Below are 21,214 nucleotides of genomic sequence, written 5' to 3' on the forward strand. Positions count from 1 at the left end.
TCCTAGCATAGCTTCACTAGACCCTTGTTTTCAGAGAATGTCCTTCCACCTAAGACTTACGTTGTCCCTTTGACCCTTGACATGTGGGTACTGAGATATCATTAGGCCAGCATACACAAGGTCAGGCACACCGAGACTAGAGATCTGGGTAAAGGTAGCATAGAGATGACAGATAGACGCCCCTCTGTCTTCATGTCAATCTCTTGCCTCAATGTAATACATTTTTCCCCCTCCTCAGATCACAGCTAACATCGACCCTGTTGGTCGAATTCAGATGCGCACTAGACGGACACTGAGGGGACATCTGGCTAAAATCTATGCCATGCACTGGGGCACTGACTCCAGGTATTCTCATTCAGACACATTCTGTCCATTAACTAAATAATTTAATTCCCCCTCGCACCTACAAAGTTTTCTGACTTGGTCTCAGACCATCTCCGCAAGTTCCTGGAGGTTTCTGGGGAAAATGGCTCGTTCATGCAATCAAAAATAAAAGCCTTTTTGTAACCTTTTATGTGAACAGGTCTGTCAATTACCAAGGAATTCTTAATGGCCCCAGCTTATTAGGAGTAGAACATTTAGTGTGTTTTTCTGTTTCATGCAAATGCGGTTGTGTGCACACGTGCATGCATCAGTGAATGTGTCCGGAGTGTGTTTGTGCCTACTTAGTGTGTGTGTGTATATGCACTCTGTGTATGCAAGTGGTGGGGTAATGCGGGTAGGAAAAACACTCAAAATGGAGTCGTCTTTTTGTCAGCTGTGTGTTTGTGTGTGGAGCCTGGGCAGAAGAGGCACACTCCTGTGTTTTGGGAGCCTAGAGGGCTGGTCCCAAGAGACCCCACACATGCACACACATGCATGCACCCCCACCTCTCCCCACACGCACTTCACCTCGGCAACCGGCAAACTAATTACACAAGCGCAGGTGTGCTCCTGTTCCACCAAGACGCTATGGCACACACCAAAACCCAACCAATCTGCTTTGTCACCCAATGACTTTCTCTACCAGTGAGCTCACACTGATGCAACAGAGCATTTAATTTTTTTATTCTCTTTTGGTTTTGGCCCGTTCTGAAGGGAGCTTGGAGTCTTTTTAGTGGGCCTGACAAGGTGCAGCCACCCAGAAAGCAGGCAGAATGGAGATGTATTGACCCGGAGTCTGCCACTATTTCAGAGAAGGGGGTCATGTCCCTCTCTGCTATTTTTAGCTCCCCTCCTCCAGTCGCTCGCCTGTAATTCAGCAAGAGTATGGGTTGAGACTAGGCCAGTCCTCTTGTCTCGCAAGAACACTAATGTGACAGGCAGGCATCAGTCAGGTCAGATTTCTCGCTGCTCTTTAGGGCGAGTAATGTCCACACTTGTTTTAAAGTAGCTGTGTGGGGGGGGGGGGTGGGGGGGGGGGGGTAGGTAGGTAGAGTTCCCCCTTTGGTCACATGATTAAAGGTACCAGTAGTCACAGCACTTCAAACCAAAATACTGGACATCAAAACAAACCACAAAGTCAGTCTTAGCATTGTTGTAAATTTGCTCTGAAACTAAAAGTATTTACAATTTTCCCAGATGCCATTTTCCTCATCTTAACTTGTTAGTTAATGTTGATTTATTTATGTATTTTTACTAAAGTCACTTGTAAGTCTTTGTAAGTTGTGACCCGGTGGTCTGATGAGCAATGTTAAACAAATCAGTTGCAATCAGTAGATGTAGGTGAACTCGGGACACTAATCTAGAGAGCACGATGAGAGCTGGTTAATTCCACTCCCTCTTTATTGCAGCGTGGCTGGAAAGTCAGGTAATGCGCCGCAATCTCCGCTAAGCATCTTACTCGGGTTGGAATAGAGCGGAGTGCGACGCGCCGGTTTTCAACGTTAAAAACGCTCTTCTGTATTTTATTTGAGCTTTTCAGAGCATCAACAGAGTCTTAAGTGAAGAGGCATGGACGTCACTCGACAATTTTTAGGCTGAAATGGGAGTCTATCCCTGTGAAGTCGTTTATACATAATCATATCCTACACACGAAAAAATATATATTTGCACATTGGGCCGGTTTACCGCACAGTCGTTGTTGTCATTGTTATGTCTGTACTGACGCTGCTCTTGTCATGGTAGTCTGTTTGTTTTGAGCGTGAACACCTTCAGAATATTCTATGACCCAGCTGGTATGAAGAAACTTTCTGCATCACATAGGAAGCCCTATCTACAGCCCACCTAGACGTTGCGCTTGTGGTCTCTTAACTCATTGGGCGGCACCGCCACCCACTTTCCCCATCTGTACTGCCTGGTGCCAGCGCGTTATTGACCATTTTAGCGATGTTTGCAGACCCATCGTGTGTTGTATATTATAGCTATGGAGACAATAGTATGGCTCATTTGACAGGCGTTGTTCATAGTCCATTACTGACTAACCAGTTAATTTCTACATACTGTAGTTTGTGCGCTATTACACACTAAACATTGCCTCTTTCCAAAATAATCCAGTATTTTTTCATAGATCACGAGATATGACACGTTATATTCTGGTTGATCGCCTGAAACCCCAAATACTTCCAAATCAAAGGTATATACCATGTACATAATTATTATGCGTCTTCACAAAATCATCAAGGGGGGTGGGGGGGTCGTTTTAACTCCAAACTGTGATCGTTACCAAAAGCAAGTTTTAGGTCCGGTAAAATACGACACTGTGATCGTTACAAAAACATGTTTCAGGTTCGGTAAAATAGACATAGAATATACCTTACCTTAGCCAGAAGGTACTCCAAAAAGAATAATCCCCAGTGATCCCATCGCCATCGCGATTACTCGTGTATATGTCTATACTCGTGTATACGGGAAATAGGCTTCAGGCAATAAAATCTCAGAGTGATCGCTCTGTACCTCTGAGGAGGAGGAGTCCTTGCAGGAAAAAAGATTAAAGAAAAGGGGTCTCCACACCAAGCTATTCCAGTTCAAAAGGTAGGCGATACTGCCACCTGGTGAGATTCGATCGTCATTGCAATTCCAACGTAGGCAGATGAGCCAGGGAGACCTAGAGATCTCCGGCTGAGTGTATAGAACGGGGATCAAAGGAAAAATATCAAAGGATTGGGTTTTTGGGTTTTTGCACACTGAAATACTGACCGCTATGAAAGCCAGAGACAAAAAATGCTCTGAATTTCATAAAAGTCAGTCAAAGCTTACCAAAAGCACGAGCAGTGAACTCCAAGCCCACGTGACTGAACTCAAACTAGAAAGAAACAGACTAAGAAATGACATAAACTCCATGATAAAAACTGCAAAAAAAAATTCATCAATGACAAAACTGAGGAAAACAAAAATAAACCACGTGAACTTTGGAAATTACTCAATAATCAACTAGGCTGCAGTAAAAAACTTAAAACCAGGTTCTCAAACATAAACATAAAGACGGACAACACGCTCATCACAGACAAACTGGATGTAGCCAATTACTTAAACACTTTCTTCACAAACATAGCCACAACACTGGTAAACAAACTACCCTCCCACTCAGGGCAGTATGGGGTAGAACACATAGTAGCATACTACAAGAACCTAGGCGTCCACAAAGACGATTTCAAACTGGAAATGGTAACTACAGATGAGGTACTCAATAAACTGAGCGCCCTCCAACCGAACAAGGCCACTGGCCATGACAACATCCCCTCCAAATTCCTCAGAGACTCAGCAGCCGCCATCACCCCAGTCATCACACACATAATAAACCTCTCCATAAAACAGGGACACGTCCCCAAGGACTTCAAAATAGCGAGAGTAACACCCCTGCACAAAAAGGGCAGCAAATTAGACCCAGGCAACTACCGCCCTGTTTCTATCCTTACATCCATCTCGAAAGTCATGGAAAAAATAGTATACGAACAGGTCGAAAAGTACCTTACGGATAAAAATCGAATCTACGAATTCCAATCTGGCTTCAGAACATCCCACTCCACTGACGCATGCCTGCTCTATTTGAACGACCACATCAAGCAAGAGGTGGACGCGGGCAAATACTGCGGCATGGTCATGCTAGACCTACAAAAGGCCTTCGACACTGTCAATCACACCATTCTGATTGACAAGCTAAAAGCAATTGGTTTTGATAGTTTATCAGTGAGCTGGATACAATCCTACCTGGAGGGGAGAGAACAGATGGTGGAGGTAAACGGTACCCTATCCCCCCCCCTCACAGTGAACTGTGGTGTTCCACAAGGAAGCATACTAGGACCACTACTGTTCCTAATTTATGCAAATGACATGTCGTCAGCTTGTGACTGCAACTTGTTCCTGTTTGCGGATGACTCAGCCCTGCTGGTCTCTGACAAGAACAAGTTACAGGTTGAAAAAAAACCCTCAGCTCGGAACTAGGCAAAATCTGCATATGGCTCGCCGACAACAAACTATCATTACACATGGGCAAAACAGAGTCCATTCTCTTCGGTTCAAATAACAAACTCAGCAAAACAGACGGCTTCTCAGTTACAGTGGGTGACAATATTGTCACAAGGAAAGATGAAATTACCTACCTGGGTTCCATCCTAGAGGCTAATCTTTCCTGTGACAAAATGGCATCCAATGTAATAAAAAAAGTCAATCAACGAACTCGATTCTTGTACCGGATCTCCTCCCTGGTAAACAAGAATACCCTGAAGACTCTGGCAGGAGCACTCATTCAAGGGTACTACGACTATGCTTGCACCTCATGGTACCAAAGCACCTCAAAGGCACTAAAAACCAAATTACAAACATCTCAAAACAAACTAGTCAGACTACTGCTTGACCTGACTCCTAGAACCCACCTCACCCCTGCACACTTTGCCAACCTAGGATGGCTTAGAGTAGACAACAGAGTACAGCAACTTGCAATGGGCCTGGTCTACAAGATACACTACACGACCAAGGTACCCATGTACATGTCAAAATACTTCCCAAAGGTCAGTGAATACCACGATCACAACACCAGAGGGAGCTCCACAAATCATGTAAAACCCAGATTCGGCTCAAACAAGGGACTAAACACGTTTCGCAATTATGCAACAACAATGTGGAACGCCCTACCCAAAGCTGTAAAGGAATGTAAATCACTACCCACCTTCAAAAACACTCTCAAAGAACACCTACGGGAGACTGCAACTCAAAACTGGCCCCTACAAATGTCCTAACCCAGTTGTACAATAAAGACCAAGCATGGCTTTGTCAGTATTCCAATGTACAGCCCCACCCAACCCCACCCCACCTACCCAACCTCCTCCAATGTACAGTTTCCATGTCAAATGTATGTCAGTATTCCAATGTACAGTGTCCCCCTACCCCCCCCCCCCCCCCCCCCCCACCTCCAATGTACAGCCCCACCCCACCTACCCAACCTCCCCCAATGCACAGTTTCTATGTCAAATGTATATACTCTTCTTCTGGATTTTTTTAGTATCACAAACAGTACTGTATTTGAAAATCTGGTATGTCATAAATGTATAGATGTAGCAGTACTGTCTATCTGTATGTCAGGTGTGTCATATGATGAATTGAAAATGGGGGACCCTGATGGAAACAAGACGAAAGTCTTTCTCAGGTCTGCATCCTCTTAACAATTGTATGTATTGAGCTGTACTGTACTGTACCCATTCTGCAATCTGTTAATAAACTTTTCAATCAATCAATCAATCAATGGCGCCCAATGAGTTAAACTGTATCCAATGGGCAGGGCTCTATGCTAACCTTTTTCCCAAGGAGCACATGTGCTCCTAAATTAAAAAATGTGTAGGCGCACACAAAGACATTTAGGACCACAGTGAAACATTTTCAAGTACGTTTATTACATGCATATTATACTGTGTGTGTGCATACTAAGGGACAAACATCTGTGTAATAGAACATACCACCAAAATAACACATTGGCCCATGCCTACTAGACGCAAAGGATATCAGTTGTCAAGCTGCTTTTGTATGTTGTAGTGTTGTCACAATACCAACATTTTGACTTCGATACAGATAGGAAAGGTAATGGAATATATTATTAGATGACAGAACATGGAAACTTCTTTATACAATTATTTAATTCATTATAATTTAAACTATTGAAACGTAAATAATCAAAAATAATAAAATGATTCTGTTACAGCTGCTGAGCTATATACTATAGCTACTGTCCATCAATATCTTCCTTTTGAATGAAATAGGTTCAGGAGAGAGAGATGTAGGGAGAGGGAGCGAGAGCGAGACACACACACACGCATACAGATAGATAGACAGACACAGACTCTCAGCCCCCCCTTCCCTCACTATGCCTCGGAGCATTCCCAGTGATGGCTTACAGTAGTTCGAGTTAGCAGGTTAGCTTAGTTAGTTAGCAGATAACATTACAGTAGTTAAGGTTTTTAGTGCGATTACTCTCTCACTGCTCCTAAATGATTTTTCCGGTTCGCACAAATCTATTTTTAGGGGCAAATGCGAGTGAAATGCTCGCACTGTAGAGCCCTGCCAATGGGTTTGGTCTCAAGCTTTCAAGTCGGCTTGCGACTGGAATAGGGGATGGTGATGCAATTCACATTTTCACCTTCCAGTGTTACCCCCTCGGACTTAGAAACTCCCCAACACTAAGCAATATAAATCCTTCAGACCAAGAAATGTTTATTAGGGGTGTTATGGTCAATCGACCAAATCAAATAATTATTACAAAAATAACTGCGTTGATGCTTCGAAACATTTCATTGGTGTCATTTAAATGTTCCAAAAGTGTCTAGTCTGATGGAAATACAAAATTTCAGTGGGTCAGATGATATTAATAATTATGTGTAGTAACGTTCACCCTCCCAGTTGATCCAGAGTGACAATACATCTGTGGGTACATTGCATTTATGGTTTATGATTTTATTAGGATCCCCATTACCTGATGCAGAACATCAGCTATCTTCCTGGGGTCAAACACAATAACATAAATATGACAACAGAAAAGACATTCACAGACAAATTAACCAAGTGGTATTAAAATCGGAAAGTGACTAAATCCTTTCTCTCAAACATATTACTAATTTACTATACATACCATATTCTTAATCATATGGAATCTTACACAGTACAATATATATTCCATAATACAGTATATATTAATATGCACTACATTCACAAGCAGTGAGAAATATACATATACTACAGTCTTTTACCATGATTCTTAGGCACTGGATATACATACAAAGTAAACTCGTACCACCTATTTGTAAGGCTATTCATATTCACTATCACTAAAATAAATATTAAATGGAATGAAAATAAAATAAGTGTGTGTATATGTCCAAATGTACAGTATGAGTTTACAGACGTAGGGCTGTTAGCAATTTCAGACATCGGCGGTTATAATATAATTCTCTGTCTAACTGCTTCATGTCTTCAGCATATATTCTCCAGTGTGCTGGCGTGCACATGCACGCGCATGGCAGCCAGGTAGTTAAGATGTGCATACTCCCAGCAGGCCCTAGCGTGCATCCCCTCCTCCTCCTCCCGCTCTTCTGTGCACCGGGGGACGTAGCTGTGGTTACTCCTGTTTGATTCACGCAGATGAGTCGAAGAGCAGTCACACCGGCACCGGGGAGTCGACTAGAACGCACAAAAACACACATCCACCTGAACCATAGAAACCTAACGGCTTGTGACACCAACTTTAAGAATTTACATAGTCATTTCTGCGCCCCCAAGAACAGTTCAGTCAATATAATATATATCATGTCATCACTCTCGCATAAAGCTAGAAATATGAGGGAAGCGCAGGGAGGAGGAAAAAGAAATCTGCTCCATAGACAACAAATGGGGAACTGTCTATGTGGATCTTTTTTAAAGTTTAGCCACTACAGACTGGATCTTTTTAAATGTTGAGCTGTTGATTTTATTTTATTTTATTGATTGATTAAAAACACACAACAAGGATCCAAAGGATAACATGAGAGAGTAAAACCCTTATTTCCGTCATGGTCCCAGGGCTGTTAGGCCACAACAAAAACACGACAATAACACAAAACACATACATTTAAAACATTAGAAGACTAACCTATAGCTAAAACTATATACCCCACAATAACTAAAAACTGATTGGAAACTCATTCAAACTATTCCTCTATTCTGTCCATGAGCCACTTCCTGACGCTTCTCTTGAAGCTGTGGAGGCTCGAGCTCTGCTTGATGAGGATAGGCAGCTTGTTCCAATCCTGGGCTCCAGAGAAAGTAAGGGAGCACTGGCCCAGTTTGGATCAGAAAGAAGCAGACTTCAGGTTTGCTATGCTTGCTCTAGTTCTGTGGTTGTGGGATTCGTTGACCGGGGTGAAGTAGTTCTGGAGGTATCTAGGGGACCTTTGGTTTATAATATTGTGCACTATGTTCAGTCTCAGCTGGGTAACTCTGGCCTCCACAGGAAGCCAGTTTAGCTCCTGAAAGTGACTCCTCCCTATGTGGGTGCGAGGGCCAAGACCCATTACCACCCTTACCAGCTTATTTTGGGAAACCTGAAGCTTCTTTTTTATGGTCACTGTCGGGCCCTCGAACCAAGACACGCTACCATAGTCAAAGTGGCAGAGTACTAGGCTATTTGCTAGTAGCCTGTGGCTGTCTCTGCCAAGGAGGTTGGCTTTCCTAGCTAGGTACCTGGTGCGGGCGTTGACTTTGCCCAGTACTTGGGAGGCCATAGCCTCCCCATCTAGGCTCCTGTCTATCATACAGCCTAGATACTTCGCTTTTTTTTGCTGTTTTTAGGGTTACAGCTCCTAACTGGATGTTAAACTCCCGTGCTTTCCTGAGCTTGGGCTTGGAGCCCAATAGTACTGCCTCTGTCTTACCTAGGTGAAGAGAAAGCCTGTTGTCCGAAAGCCAACTGCTGACCCCTGCAAGTTCTTCTCCTAGCATCTGTTCTAGTGTGTTCTGATCCTTGTGTGAGACTAGCAGGGCTGAGTTGTCTCCAAATAAAAACAAGTTACATGAGCTTGAAGAAGACCAGAAGGGTCGAAACGTTGCATCTGCCTTTTTGTCAATTAAACACCTTGGAACTACTAATGAGTTGCGAGCCCCGCTTTGTTTCATGCTGCTGAGCTGACATGTAATGTATGTACAGTAAAAAAAAGGAGCGGTCCTAGCACGCTTCCTTGTGGGACCCCACATACAATGGGCTTGGCCTCTGACATAGTGCCACTGACCTCAACCCGCTGCACCCTATCAGAAAGGTAGGAAGAGAACCATCTGACCACTGTCTCAGACATACCCAAGGCCTTAAGCTTGGAGAGCAGTAGGTCATGGTTCACTGTGTCGAAAGCCTTCTGTAGGTCTAGAAGAACTAGCCCACACAGCTTACCTGAATCTATCTCCCTCCTGATACTGTCTGTAAGATAAAGAAGACATGTTTCAGTAGAGTAGGACTTCCTAAAGCCGGATTGGAGATCGTACAGGAGGTCGTGGCTGCTTGCATATTCCTGGACTTGTTCATGGACTATCTTCTTCTCTAGGACTTTGGATAACACACTTAAAATTGAGACTGGTCTATAATTGCTGGGGTCAGATTTGCTCCCTTTTTTATATATAGGGATGACTTTGGCATTCTTGAAGTCGGTGGGTACCTTGCCTAGGTCCAGGGAGAGGTTAATAATATGGGTTACTGATGGAGCTATAACTCCGGCTGCATCCCTCAGAAACCTGGCACTGATGCCATCTACACCTGTGGCCTTCTTGATTTTGAGCTCACCCAGCATCGCAGACACTTTGACTACTGACACCTTGCTTAAGGAGAATGAGTTTGCCTTGACCCCTCGTTGGCTATAGTAGTTGGAAAAAAGTCATCACCAAACTAGAGCTGCCGCGGTTACCGCAATACCGCGGTATCGCTGTTACGTCGCGCCCACCGCAGCGTTTAACTGAATACTGCATCAATGCTGTTTTTTATAATAATACTCTCAACCAAAGCAATGCAACGGGACAATTACGTCACACCGCTTGCACCCGCCTCTGCTGTTACCACCAATCGGCAAGCGCCTATTCGGTTTTTACTTCCTGGATGTTAGCCATTGATCACAACAAGGCTAATAACATTAGCTCCCCGCTGGAGTGGACTACCAGAGCTCCAGTCCACAGGAGTACTAAACGAGGCATAATGATTTTACTGCAACGAATGTTATAATAAAAGCCCTTCGTTCTATACACTTATCTCGGGTTTACAATAGTTACGTTGAAAGCCACTCACGAGATTTCTCGGAATTTTTATTTTATTTTATTTTTTTGCGATCTGAAATCATATTGCCTCACGTGAGCCTACCCTAGCCTACCCAAGGGCCGCCGGCGATCAGATGTGAAAAAAGCGCCCCCTATCGTCTCCCAGGTGACATCAGGGATTTTGGAATGGACTCGATGAAAATGGATGGGGAAAAGAAAATATTCCAGTCCACATTTTCCAGTCCACTGATGCAGCCGGGGTTACCAGAGTTCATTCTGGAGACTGAGCCGCGGCAAGCATGAGTTCTACTGTATACACGTTAGATCTATACACTTATCGATTTATTTCGAATGGTGATCAGGAATTGGAATATACCAGTTGGATACCATCTGATGTCAGGTAAGGAATCTATGTTATCAGTGTTAGGATAATCAGACTCGTTTTGATGAAGATATAAGCTTTTTTCTGATATGTGCTCCAGCGGTTTCACTGTAAAATCCATGAGGAAATGAAAACGGCTATCAGCGCGCGCCTCGAATGTGCGTGCGCGCACATATATAATATTGATCATCTAGCGTTTATTTGAAAACGATTCATAAATAGGCTGACAAATATCAACGTTCTGGAATATTCCAGTAAAAGTCGATTATCACAGAATGGGCTGTTTTTTTACCTCAAAACGGGTGCTTTTCAAAATGCTCTCAAACTGAAATGAAGCGATAAAAAACCAATCTGCCTTGACAGCACTGACTGGAAAATTATTATTTGATAAGCGACGGGCAGATTAGACACATAGCCATAATTTAAAACATAGATTAGGCGATATTAACGTTAACATGGGCGCCGATGGTGGCATTCAAGCACTAAGTCATGCTCCCCCTTGGTGGCACTGAAAGTGTTAACAGACCGCAGAATGGGCACAACTCGGCACGCTCTGAGCAAAGGAAGGAACGGAGATATGAATTGAGTAATGCTTGCCTTGCTATGGTCCGGTAAATACGCTGATGTTATTGAACATGTAACTATATAACGTTAATGCCACAAAACTAATGCTTTTGTTAATCAAGTAACTTTATAATAATAATAAGAAGAAGAAAGGGTCGGGGGGGGGGGTAACCACCGGGCGCTACCAGCCTACCACCCCTGCCCGCGACACCGAGTGAACGGCGCACGACCAGAGGGGAGACTTCGAATCCGTGTTTCACTTTCAATAACGAATGCGTGCTTGCCGAATCCCAAACAATATTCATGCTGCAAAGTCATCCTCTAAAGATAGACATTTAGACTAGAGGCAGGCTATATGCTATAAAGAGTAGACTACTAAAATTAGTAAAAAAAAAAATGCATTCCAACTTTTTTTTATTTATTTATTTTTGCGGTTATATTGCGGCGGTATGAAATATTACGCACATTTGTGTGGTAAGGAAAAGATCAATACCGCGGCAGCTCTACACCAAACTGCTCTGTCTTGGGAGGTAGGTTAGAGACAAGCTTACCTGCTACCGATGTAAAGAAATTATTAAAGATTGTGGCTACATTCTTTTTATCAAACAGACTGGATCTTTTTAAATGTTGAGTCGGTACACTACGGACCAGACCTTTTTTAAATGTGGAGCTGTTACAGACTGGATCTGTTTAAATGAAAAGAAACAGTAACACTTGAAGTTAAAAGATCCATCCTCCCCTCAAGTAAACCCTAACAACATTGAAAAATCCCATCACAAGTTGCTTGTCTAACTAAGTGTGACTGGGTGGTTCTGTGTGACCTGCATTTTATACTAACCTCTACTGGTGTCTGCTGTCTGTCATATTATGTTTTAAGAGAACAGTCCTGTAGGATTGGCTCAGGGGTTTAATCAGTGCCGTCTCTCCATAGGCTTTTGGTCAGTGCCTCCCAGGATGGAAAGCTCATCATTTGGGACAGCTATACCACAAACAAGGTGAGAGGACATTATTATTATTATCTTTTCCCCCCTTCTTTTTCCGTTTTTCTCCCCTCCCAATGTTAGTCGTTATGCCAATTCCCAATCCCCTTCCTGGTCGTTGCGGACTCTACCCCCTACCGTCGGTCTGGGAGGGCGGAGACTATCACATGCTTCCTCCGACACAGGTGTACCCAGCCCACCACTTCTTTTCACCTGGCAGCGCGGACTCACTGGGAGAGTGTAACGTGTGGAAGGTCACACTACCTCCCTCCAGATCCTTCCCTCACTGTACAGGCGCCCCGACCGAACTGTAGGAGTCGCTGTTTACAACGACCCAGACCCACCCACCGGCTTCCCTCCCGCTGACTCTGCCAATTGAGCCAGTATGACGGCCGGCCAAGCCGGAGGCAACGCTGACAGCCGGATTCGATACCAGTGTCTCTCGCGTGACAAGCGCTTAGTCCGCTGCGCCACCCAGCCGCCCGAGGGAGACATCTTGACATTTTTTATCTCCTACTCTGTTTGGTTTTCGTCTGTATTGGCACTTACTTGAAAATGACTTGTTAGCATTAACCGCATTCCTCATTGAAACCAATGAACACAGTTAGCTTGTTACCGGCGGTTATCATTTGGTCATTGTTTGATTTCAACGAGAATGATCCTACAAGAAACTGCAACCAAGCTGGCTTAAGGATAACTATTATAGAAAGTATTTCCTATTAGGTGACAAGTACCCGGTTGAGAGAAGAGTCAATGTGTCCATTCAGTCACAGCATAAATTAATTATGAATGTGCCTATATGTTTGTGTGTACACAAGGATGCCTTTTCACGGGGAGCCAGAGTGGCGCACCACGTAACGCACTGCAGTGCAACGCGGTCGTCCCGGGTTCGACTCCCGGCGACCTTTGCCGAATGTCTCGTCCCCATATCTTATCATCCTTCCTCTCTGCCGGGTCTGTCCAATAAAGCAATAAAATGAAGAAGAAAAAAGACGCCTTTTCACGAGCAAGTAAAATCAGTGAGCATTTTGTGAGTTGTAATTAGGGGCCATTGTGAATCAAAATGACTTTATTCATCAAGTACAAGTGTACATGAATGGTGTTGGTCGTGCACGATCAATCAACATTTTTAATCTGCATTCGCAATGCTCAGTCTTTGGCCTTCACCAGCGTTTGACAGTCATGCAGAGACACAACTATGTAGATTTGTGCAGTACCTGCCGACTCACATGGTACCATAACAGGAGCTTGCATACAGTGCAAAAAGACAATAGACAAACTACATATAACACTGAACATATATACCCTTTCAATGGAATTGTGTTGCTAGGGAACAGCTTAGGCCCCAAGTGTATTTCCCGTCAGCTATTGATATTAGTAAAAGTAAACTTGGGCCCATTTAGAATGTTTGTCAAGTTTGAAACAGTCTATATACCGTATTCACCCTCAATGTATGTCCAATATTTATTTACAAGCGTTGCAGGGCCATGGCCAAGAGAATAATCAAAGACTCTAGTCACCCAAACAACTGCCTCTTTGAACTGCTGCGGTCAGGCAAGTGCTACCGGAGTCTCATGGCCAGTACAGAGAGACTGAAGCCCAGCCGCGCGCAAAGGCGGGCGACCGACCGCTTCACTTTTGCTCCCATGTTTTTTTTTTATATTTTTTCTCACATTTTCTATTTTTCTCCCATCCCAATTTCGTATCGTCCAATTCTACCCTCCCCTGTCTCGAACGCTGTTAGGCCATGCCTCCCACAAGCCGGCTGCAATGTGGACTAAGCCTTACATCACGTGTCCCCTCCGGTACTCGAGGAAGCAGCAGTCTCATCTTTTCACCTGCACAGCGCGATCTCTCAGCGTCGGGGGTCTGCGTTTGGAGGGCACGCCGCCCCCGTCGCTTCCTGATTCTGCTGCTCAGGCGCACCAACCGACCTGTAGGAGTCACTGTCCACAACGTCCGATCCCCACCCATCAGCTTCCCACCCCCTAATACTGCCAATTGTATTAGTATGAACGACCAGCCAAGCTGATAGCAATGTGGAGAGCTGGGCCCTGCATTGGTGGTGAGCGCCTTGCCCACTGCACCACCTAGCCGCCCACTTTTGCTCCCATGTTAACAGACGTAGCTGTGCCCACCGGCCACGTGCGGGCGCCCGACTCGTGGGCTGGAAGCGATCGTTTTCGCTTTGGTTGGATTCAGAGGCCATGCGCCACACGCATTTTCACAGAAATGCATTATTACCACACATATAGATGTTGTTCAACCAGCTAATGTGTCCGTATCTTTCCCAATACAAATACACCATATTACTATACTTTTTCAGGAGTACAGTCACACTGATCATCATTCTAAAATGAATTCTAACATTCTAATTAATTATATAATAACTGGTTATACATGCAAAATGGGCAATAGAACACTGGAACTGGAAATCTTTTAAAAAAATCTTCAAACGGGGACTGACTTCGCAATAGACTAGTCCAATGTAAATGTGAACACTGCACTTTCGCCCGCTCTGAAGTCGGACTCTGTGTGCCCGGCCACGCGTGCGCGCTCTCGCGCGGAACCCGCGAGTGCGGCTGGTATGCGCGTGGTGTGAGAAGGAGCTTCTATCCCCAGGCCATCAGGATGCTCAATGACACTATGTGACAACCCATCATCTACACAAGATGGCGCCATCTACACTCACTGCACACACATCCCATGTACACACTCACTTTAAACAAACTCACCTACCACTCACTTTACTCACTTTAGACACTTTAACACATTTTATATTTATCTATTATTAAAAAGATTTGCACTACATCACAGGTTCTCAAACTTTTTCATACCGTGACCAGGGCCGTAGCCAGGGTTTAGAAATTAGGGAGGTCCATTTATTTTTTTGGCCCAGACCGGCCCACTATAATCGGTCGGACACCACCCACCAGTACACCATCCTTACGGTCCCCTTAAATATGCGTACCTACTGTACTATTCCCCCAACCCACTACAAAGCTGGTTAGTAAGTGCCATGGACAAGTGGACCAGTGTACTCACTCGCTCTTGGCTGAATCTTGTTTTGGGTGGTGATGTAAAAACACCTGCATCATAGCAGGCTCAGGATGGGCAACGTAGTCTATAGCCTGTTCATCCCTGTCTCTCTCCTCCACAACCTGGCTTGACTAGACATAAGGAGAGAGATGATTACAATTAACTGGTACATTCAGGTCCAGAATTGTTGGAATCCCCTGACAAAGATGTGCAAAAAGCTGTACAATTTAAACAATACTGCTAATACTGGTAATGAGAAAATAGTTGTTTATTCAATGAATGCATGGAGCAGTTCCATCTTATTTCATTTGATACTAACTACTCAGTTCATACAGATTTCAAGTATTCAAATATCAATGATGAATATTGCATAAGGTTTACACAGTTAATAGATCACCTTCTTGTTTTATATTCATCGTATATGGCAATTAAATCAATGGTGTGTTTGTTTGGGGAGTTTGACCTATGTGCCTACCACATGAAGGTGCATGATCAATGGACAGCACAAAAACAATTTGTGTAGGTGGAGACTAGAGCTACCACAGATAGTAATAAGTTATTAAGAGTAAGTAATCCATACCATATATATCCTAATAGTTACCTTATTACCATACTTGGCTGAAAACAAACTTTGCTGCCTGTTGTGAATGTGTTTTTCCCTGTAGGCTAATACATAAGTAGGCATACATTTTTGCAGTTGAGGAAAAATTTGCAGTTGAGTAGGCTATAATGTGCTGTGTTTTTATGTCTTCCATCGAGGACCACCTTGGAAATAAGTGTTAATGCTTGTTAATGAATGCTTTTAGGTGATATCCTCAGGAATACAAATTGGTCAAGATCATTTGTTTTTATGATGTGTTTTTAATTTCCAAATAAATCTAATCAAATAAAAAAGCTGTTTTTGCAGTTGAGCTACTGGTGTTGTATATTATACAGCCTTTTCATGCATCTTTATCAAGGGAACCCTTATCCTAATGATTTAAAAAATAATATTATGATGATACGATATGGACCTAGTAGTTGGGTCATCTGTGGCACTTCGTTTCTCAATGGATTTTTTAAAAAGGCGGGGGAAATTTGTGAGAGACCAAAATCCAAAATGGCTGCCGTGGAAATTAACTTTTTAATGGTTTGACCTACAATGATGCACAATACATGGTACCAGCCCCCTCTCAGTCATGTACCAGCCCCTCTCAGGCATGTACCAGCCAGCCCCTCTGTCATGTACCAGCCCTCTCTCAGTCATGTATACCAGCCCCCTCTGTCATCTACCAGCCCCCTCTCAGTCATGTACCACAGCCCCATCTGAGTCATGTACCAGCCCCCTCTCAGTCATGTACCAGCCCCTCTCAGTCATGTACCACAGCCCCATCTGAGTCATGTACCAGCCCCCTCTCAGTCATGTACCAGCCCCCTCTCAGTCATGTACCAGCCCCTCTCAGTCATGTACCAGCCCCCTCTCAGTCATGTACCACAGCCCCCTCTCAGTCATGTACCAGCCCCTCTCAGTCATGTACCAGCCCCCTCTCAGTCATGTACCAGCCCCTCTCAGTCATGTACCAGCCCCCTCTCAGTCATGTACCACAGCCTCCCCTCAGTCATGTACCAGCCCCCTCTCAGTCATGTACCAGCCCCCTCTCAGTCCTGTACCACAGCCCCATCTCAGTCATGTACCACAGCCCCATCTCAGTCATGTACCACAGCCCCCTCTCAGTCATGTACCACAGCCCCATCTCAGTCAAGTACCAGCCCCCTCTCAGTCATGTACCAGCCCCCCTCTCAGTCATGTACCTGCACGACTGGCGGGGGGGTGCTTAGTAAGAGATGTGATTGGGCCAGCCCAGTGTCAGTCAGTACCAATGGGCCGATGTCTCAGCCTAGTAGTGGGCCGGTCGTTGACCAAAAAAAAAAAAAAGTATAATTTTTTTTTTTTTTTTTTTTTTTAATAGTTACAAATAGTTACCGAGGTCCGGACCTCGGTGACCTCATAGCTGGCTACGGCCATGACCGTGACCCCATTTTATTTAGGATTTATTTTTTGGGGACACCACACTTAACTCAATCTGCGCCAACCACGTAATATTACGCGTTTGCCCGCCAGCGGTTGAGTGCCAAACACGTAATATTATGTTTTTAGATCCTTTGATATTTTCCCTCTGATCCCCGTTCTAAATCATCATCCGGGTCATTCTAGCCATCCCTGGGTCGTTTGTATACGTTGGAATTGCGATTATCACTAGGTGGCAGTATCGCCTACCTTTTGAACTCTGATAGAAAGGCAACAGGATAGTCAGTGAATGCACCGGACTATCGAGGCCTGCTCTGTGGGGGAGGAGCTCTTTCAAAGCAATCGCTAGCAGATCTGATCGCTTCAAAACCTATAGTGTCCCGTAAACATGTGTAATTACATATAAACGAGTAATTGCGATCGCCGATGGGATCATTGGAATTATTCTTTTTGGATTACCTTCAGGCTAAGGTAAGGACCCTTTATGTCTATTTTACCGAACGTGAAACATGTTTATGTAACGATCACAGTGGCTTACTTTACCGGTCATAAACAAGGCTTTTTCTAACGATCGGATTTTTGGGGTAAGACTACCCCCCCCCCTTGAGGTACATATGTACATGTTATATACCTTTTTGATTTGGGGGTTCAGGGAATCAACCAGAACGATTCGGGTTTTATCTTGCGATCTATGAAAAAAGACAGGATTATCTTGAAAATGCGCGATGTTTAGCGTGTAATAAACTATAAACTTGTTGGACTACAAGTAGTGTCTGCCAAATGAGCCACACCATTGTCTCCACAGCTATAATACAGAACACACACACAGCTCTGCAAACATTGTGAAACACTGCGGAAACGACTATTTTAAGCTGGCCTTCTAGCGGCAGAGATGGGGATTAATCTTGGCGCTGAAAGTGTTATTAATGTATCGCATAATTTTTACGTGGAATTAAGGAATATCAAAATAAAAGCACACGTTGTTGAACCTGATCATGCATATTTATTAGAACATTTTATTAAAGCACTGTTATCAATACACATTTATAAAACGAGGCATATTTAGCCAAAATATGTTGCCAGAACATAAGAAAATAAGAAAGTAAATGTTTAATTTGTTTACTTTCCGCGACCCCACTGTCACCTACCCGCGGCCCGTAGTTTGAGAACCACTGCACTACATCCTCATTTGCACCCTACCCTAAGTTTTGTACCACATCTCATTTCTGCATTACTCACTGGTACTCATTTTACTCTGTGTTGTATATTGTATATAATTTATTGACTTTACTTACTTTTACTTACTTCTTAATAACTTTTTTTACTGTATGTAGCACACTCTCAGGGGCTCTTTCAGAAATAAGCATTTCATATAAAGTATTCTGTATTTTGTTGTGACATATAATAAACAAACTTGAAACTTGAAGCAGTATTGGCTTAAGGTATGACAGCTTACTAGACTGTTCCACTGCAATGGACAGAATGACAACATGGACTCTAATGGAAAACCTGGAAAACTCACAGAATTTCAAAATGGTGTTTTTTCCCCCCAGGCATTTAAAGGTTATGGAACATGATACATGTCCACAAATGTTTTGGAAATGTCCTAGAAATGTGCTCAGTCTTTAGCGAGTGAAGCTTTCTACGTTCAGCATGGCTGGCTGGTGGTAGATGTAGTTAACTCTAAAGGAGTAATGGCCCAAACAGATTTGACTAGAACAGGAAGCACAAAATAAAGAATAGCAGGAAAGATAACGGGAAGCCCTAAGTAAACAATAGCAGAAAAGAACAGGAAGCCCTAAGTAAACAATAGCAGAAAAGAGAACAGGAAGCCCTAAGTATACAATAGCAGGAAGCACTAAGTAAAGAATAACAGGAAAGAGAACAGGAAGTCCTGAGTAAAGAATAGCAGAAAAGATAACGGGAAGCCCTAAGTAAAGAATAGCAGGAAAGATAACCATTCTAAGTAACAGAAATAAGGTGAGTTGTAGCTTGCAGAAACTGACATGTGACTTTTCAAAACGGCCATAGAAACAACAAGGTCACACAGTGTCGTAAATGCAAAGCCTTAGATTGAAATGGTTTTGCAGAAAGTGCCATGCCTGTGAGCCGACACTAGGAGCTGATTGGGTAACTGAGTCTATGAGGTGCTTTTCAACTCTAATGGAATAAAAAGTCAAAATGGAATATTGGCCCTAGAAACTGCAGAATATTCCATGGGAAAGTTGTGTAATTTGATGGATGAGCAAAGCTCTGTCTGTGTTCCATTCCTTCTCTGACACTACAGATGTTCTCCTCCTCTCCCTCCAGGTCCATGCAATCCCGCTGCGCTCCTCCTGGGTGATGACATGCGCCTACGCACCATCCGGCAACTACGTGGCCTGTGGCGGCCTGGACAACATCTGCTCCATCTACAATCTGAAGACCCGCGAGGGCAACGTGCGCGTCAGCCGTGAGCTGGCCGGACACACAGGTGGGGAGGCTCGGCTGGATACACTCGCCCACAAATATCAGTTTGTCAATGTCAATTGTTCCTGAGCTGCACAACACTAGCGTTGCTACACGTGTGATGTTGCTTAAGTTGCTCCCTCTTTGTTGAAGGGGTCATTTAAGTCATTAGTGTGTAGTGTAGCTTTCACACCAGTCTTGTTTAGTCCGGTTGAATTGAACCCCGGAGCGTTAACCCTTGTGGTGCAGTCCTTTTGGTTTGGTGTGAACACCAGCATTGAACTCAGGTCCGCACCAAACAACCACACCCTGGTCAGCTTGTTTGAGGTGGTCTCGGTCCGCCTCCAAGTGAACCCTGGAGTGGCTTGTTTGAGGTCTGAAAGCAATCTGACCAAAAGCAGGAAAAGACACAAAGAAATGTGCATTTGATGCTGATTGGGCAGTTTATGTTGACGTGTTTCCATATATTTCTAAATGTGAAATTTGTAGTGCTGTCAATAGATTAAAAAGAAATTACTAATTAATCTCACAATTTTATGTAATTAATCTAGATTAAAAATCGCATTTTTCTACTTAAGATCGAAGTTTGTAACAGATATTTACTTGAGTAAAATCATGGAATTAATGTAAAATCATCACAAAGAAAGTATATTTAGATTCAAAGACTATTTTAATAGCTTTCTTTGAATACAGTTTCTCTCCTGTGAAATACAAATGTTCAACAAAACCATCAACATTGACTCAGCTAGACCTCTTTCTTATATCCGCGGCGCTAACAGAAATAAAAACAACCCAGGCCTATGTTAAAGTGCAGATTGGCTTAGAGGACGATAATGTCTTGTATGAACTACCAGTAATATAAATCATATTAACAACAAAAATGTGTTCCATCTTCATGTCAGATGATTTTCAAAAAGGAGCATGAGTCAATGCAAAAAAAGAACAAGCAAAGATACTGCTGAAAGTTCAGAACGTTGAAAATGTTTCACTCCATAGATTACGGTAATCTAGATAAAAAAAAAATAGCGCTTTAAATAATTTTAATTAATCTCAAATTAAAGCAGGAATGAGGACAAAACGACCAAAATGAAAGATATTCCTCCAAGTTCAAAGCCCCAGATCATGTGTCTTTTTTCACAGCCTTTGGTTTGTTTTTCAATTGATGATATGAAACATAAACTGAACCAAAACTATTTCACTTTTGATTTGGACCATTTCAAACAAACTTTCAAATATTTTTGAACATTTACATTTTCAAGGCTCCAGACTAACATTTTCCACTAGGAGCATTGGTGCTCCTTACTGAAAACCTTAGGAGCACCAGCACAAAAGTTAGGCGCACTACTTAAATCGACAGTGTAGAGAGAAACAAATGGAGCAGCAATTACTGTAATCTATCGGATGGATTCTACTAGTTTGGAGAAAAAAAAGTTATTTTCTGCCAAGTATGCTTTTCTAGTGGTCTGAGTGGATATTATTTTAGATCCACAGTTAATTAGTCTTGTTTCCTTTTACATTTTTATTAAATCACTGCATGGTCTTATCTGGCCTACGCGCTGTGTTTGCTTGGGACACGGAGCCTGGAAATTTTTCTTTTTACCTGGGAATTGATACCGGTAC

General features: G+C 43.3%; 1 protein-coding gene across 3 annotated transcripts in view; it reads left to right on the forward strand.

Moving 5' to 3' along the window:
• Window positions 1–21,214, forward strand: part of gnb1a (guanine nucleotide binding protein (G protein), beta polypeptide 1a) — a 255,500-nt gene that overhangs the window by 190,654 nt on the left and 43,632 nt on the right. For all 3 annotated transcript variants that reach the window (XM_084333888.1, XM_084333887.1, XM_084333886.1), the window contains exons 4-6: window positions 239–345; window positions 12,051–12,114; window positions 19,457–19,619. In XM_084333888.1, coding sequence (XP_084190014.1) covers window positions 239–345; window positions 12,051–12,114; window positions 19,457–19,619 — 334 coding nt within the window. The remainder of the gene's footprint in view (window positions 1–238; window positions 346–12,050; window positions 12,115–19,456; window positions 19,620–21,214) is intronic.

Source organism: Notolepis coatsorum, assembly GCF_963971535.1.
Source record: "Notolepis coatsorum genome assembly, chromosome: 17".
NCBI lineage: Eukaryota > Metazoa > Chordata > Actinopteri > Aulopiformes > Paralepididae > Notolepis > Notolepis coatsorum.